This window comes from Mastomys coucha, unplaced genomic scaffold, assembly GCF_008632895.1.
Source record: "Mastomys coucha isolate ucsf_1 unplaced genomic scaffold, UCSF_Mcou_1 pScaffold22, whole genome shotgun sequence".
NCBI lineage: Eukaryota > Metazoa > Chordata > Mammalia > Rodentia > Muridae > Mastomys > Mastomys coucha.
Genome location: NW_022196905.1, coordinates 234,122,945 through 234,126,420, shown reverse-complemented (window position 1 = coordinate 234,126,420; position 3,476 = coordinate 234,122,945). Strand labels below are relative to the sequence as shown.

The 3,476-nt window shown below is 38.7% G+C and overlaps 1 protein-coding gene across 7 annotated transcripts in view; it reads left to right on the top strand.

The window, feature by feature from the left end:
• Cnot1 (CCR4-NOT transcription complex subunit 1) overlaps positions 1-3,476 on the top strand; it is a 98,044-nt gene that overhangs the window by 65,928 nt on the left and 28,640 nt on the right. For all 7 annotated transcript variants that reach the window (XM_031340989.1, XM_031340991.1, XM_031340987.1 and 4 more), the window contains exons 23-24: positions 2,129-2,359; positions 2,897-3,037. In XM_031340989.1, the coding sequence (XP_031196849.1) occupies positions 2,129-2,359; positions 2,897-3,037 (372 nt within the window). The remainder of the gene's footprint in view (positions 1-2,128; positions 2,360-2,896; positions 3,038-3,476) is intronic.

Below are 3,476 nucleotides of genomic sequence, written 5' to 3'. Positions count from 1 at the left end.
CGCCCTCGTCTGGTGCGTCTGAAGACAGCTACAGTGTACTTACATATAATAAATAAATAAATCTTTAACAAAAAAAAAAAAGAAAGAAAGAAAGACATCTGACCGGGTGGTCTGGAGCTCTCCTTTAATCCTAGTGCTTGGGAGGCAGAGGCAGGCAGATTTGAAGGCAGAGTTCAAGACCAGCCAGCTCAGTCTACAGAGTGAGTTCTAGGGCACCCAAGGCTACACAGAGAAACCCTGTCTAGCGGGAAAAATATTTTAAGTTATCTGTTTAGATTCTGTGCAGGAATTCACTGGTGGTCAGTTTTTACAAAAGTAGACCTAGGAAGTAATGCATATTATTCTTTGTGTTCTATTAAAACTTGAGAACCCTATTTAGTGGTTAATTTTGAAATTATAGACATTAATCATGCCTCTGGCTTGCATTTGGATATTCAGTTTGAAATGAAACTTGTTTAATTGCTAAGAATTCTAACTGTTAAATTTATATATGCTAGATAGATTGTAAGGAATAAGAATGATCAGATTTAAAATCTGCCAACGTCTACCAACAATGGTTACAGTGAGGGAAAGGGAATCCTAATGCAGCCCCTTCAGGCAATTAATGATTGTTGAGAGAGAGAATTAGTCTTTCCCAAGGGATAGCTTTCTTTTCTTTTTTTTTTTTTTTTTAAATGTATTTATTTATTTTATGTACACTGTAGTTGTCTTCAGACACACCAGAAGAGGGCATCAGATCCCATTACAGATGGTTGTAAGCCACCATGTGGTTGCTGGGAATTGAACTCAGGACCTCTGGAAGAGCAGTCAGTGCTCTTAACCACTGAGCCACCTCTCCAGCCCAAGGGATAGCTTTCTAATTAGTCAGTTATTCAGTATCAAGTAATCAGTCTTAAAAACATAAAGTAATATTGAATACATTGAGCAGATTGTATGTGAATGGGGATAATAATTAAAGGCCATGAATTTGAGGTTGCAAGGGTGGTATATAGGAAGATAATTATGTTTTTGGTGTTTTGTTTTGTTTTGTTTTTTAAGACAGGGTTTTTCTGTGTAGTCCTGTCTGTCCTGGTACTCATTCTGTAGACCAGGCTGGCCTTGAACTCAGAAATCCGCCTGCCTTTGCCTCCCAAGTGTTGGGATTAAAGGCGTGCCCCACCACCGCCTGGCAATAATTAAGTTTTAATAAAAAAATTGCAAATTTTTTTTTAAAAGGTCCTGCCTTCCTGTTGATGGCTCTAGGGACCAAATAAGACTGACATTCCCTCTCTCATATATATAATATGCATGTGCCCTATAAGACAAGCACCTTTTTATAATAAATAACAAGGTGTCATTGTCTTTGCTTGTTCTTAGAGATCCTCATTACTATTTCCACTATCTGCTGGGGTTAAAGCTCTGTACCCCTGCACCTGGATTTATACCTGGTTTTAACCAAACACTAAACCAGTGTATAGTCCTAAAATGGCCTTAAAAATATCATTTAAGCTGCAAATGGTTGCTTTACACCTTTAATCCATCATTGGGAATTCAGAGGCAGGCAAGTCTCTTGAGTTCAGGTCAATTTAGGTAATAGAGGTTGCCCCAGTCTCCACTCTACCCTCCACCTCCCAGGAGAAAACAGACAGACGGTATTTTAGTTAGCAAGAAGTTACATGTTGTAGTTTTACTTTTCAGATAAGGATGGTTTGAGGTAATAGTAGGAGAACCCCATGCCAATCCTCTTAACTCAGCTCTGAAACGAAAATGTCCATTAATGTTGTTGGTTGTACTTAAACTGGCTTGCAGCTATAGTTCTGTTTCATAGTAATAGTCTTACTGGTATATAAAACACAGTGTAGTATGTTTGTGCTGAAGTTCAATCAAATTTAGCTTGAGGCAAATCTGGAAATTTTTAAAGGGTTTAAGGAATTGTATCTGAGACTACTTTTTAAATTGTTTTGCTGGGCTAGTGTAAAGTACTTTGCCATATTGATTTGTCTTTATTGGTGTTCATGGTACCTTCTTAGTTATTTGTACTGATATTGGGCAAGGATTAAAAGAGAACTAAAATTATTTTTATCCTTTTATAAGGCAGAAATTCTTGATTTCTATTAAGATGCCTCTATATCCCCCTGTGTCCATATAGTACATCGAGTACGGACAACAGTCTCGAGATCCTCCTGTGAAAATGCAGGGCTCTATCACCACCCCTGGAAGTATTGCACTGGCTCAGGCACAGGCGCAGGCCCAGGTTCCAGCAAAAGCTCCTCTTGCGGGTCAGGTTAACACAATGGTAACCACCTCAACCACCACCACTGTTGCTAAAACAGTTACAGTCACCAAGCCAACAGGAGTCAGCTTTAAGAAAGATGTGCCAGTAAGTAGGTCTTTTTGCTTTCCCAGCATCTGTTGGTATAAATATGTAGTAGAGAGTTTATATGTTACTTTATTGGAAGCACAAAGATCAGCATTTCTCCCCTATATTTCCCAGAGAGCACTGTGTAATATAATAATTCAGTAATGGGTTTAATGATCTTATCAGCGTAGTTTTATATCACATTTGTTTTTCATGCTAATGGAATCTCTATAATCTTTTAAAATGTTTTATTACCTTTATATCTTAATATTGTTTATTTTGTGTGTGTGTGTGTGTGTGTGTGTGTGCGCGTGTGTGTGTGTGTGTGTGTGTGTGTGTGTGTGTGCGCGCGCGCACGCACATTATGATGTATATATGGAGGTCAGAGGACTTAAGAGTTAGTCCTTTTCTTCTGACATGCAGGTCCCAGGAATTGTACTCAGGTTGGGCTTGGAGGCAAGTGCTTTTATCTTCTGAGCTCTTGCCAGCTCTTCTGTTTTCTAGGATTTTCCAGTGAAAGAACTCGGCTTCTTTAACACTGCATATTATTACTTCTAGCCTTCTATAAATACAACAAATATCGATACATTGCTTGTGGCCACAGATCAAACTGAGAGGATTGTGGAGCCCCCAGAAAATATTCAAGAGAAAATTGCTTTTATTTTCAACAATCTCTCACAGTCAAATATGACACAGAAGGTAAGCATAATGTAAATGCCCTCTCCCTTGATGGATGGAGGGATGGGTTTTTGTTTTCAATCCAGTAAGTCAAGTGATTTGGTATGTCTGTAGTCCAAGGTACTGAGGAAGCTGAAGGGCAGATAAGGAGTTTGAGACTAGCTTTTTCTATTATGTAGTGATAACAGAGCCTTTCTAAAACTAAAAGCTCACAAACTCAGTTTACAAGGTAATGATTTTAGCTGGGTATGGCACATGACTTCAATTTTTTTTCCGCCCTCCCCAGATTTTTTTGAGGTATTATTTTTGTAGGAATTAAACAGTATCCTTTGTTGCAATATTGTTTTGCAGTGAGTTATAGCCTTTTTAAATAATGTTATGCTCTCCTGAGAAGGGAAGTGTGTTTTTTTTCCTCCCTCCCTCCCTCCCTCCCTCCCTCCCTCCCTTCCTCCTTTCTTCC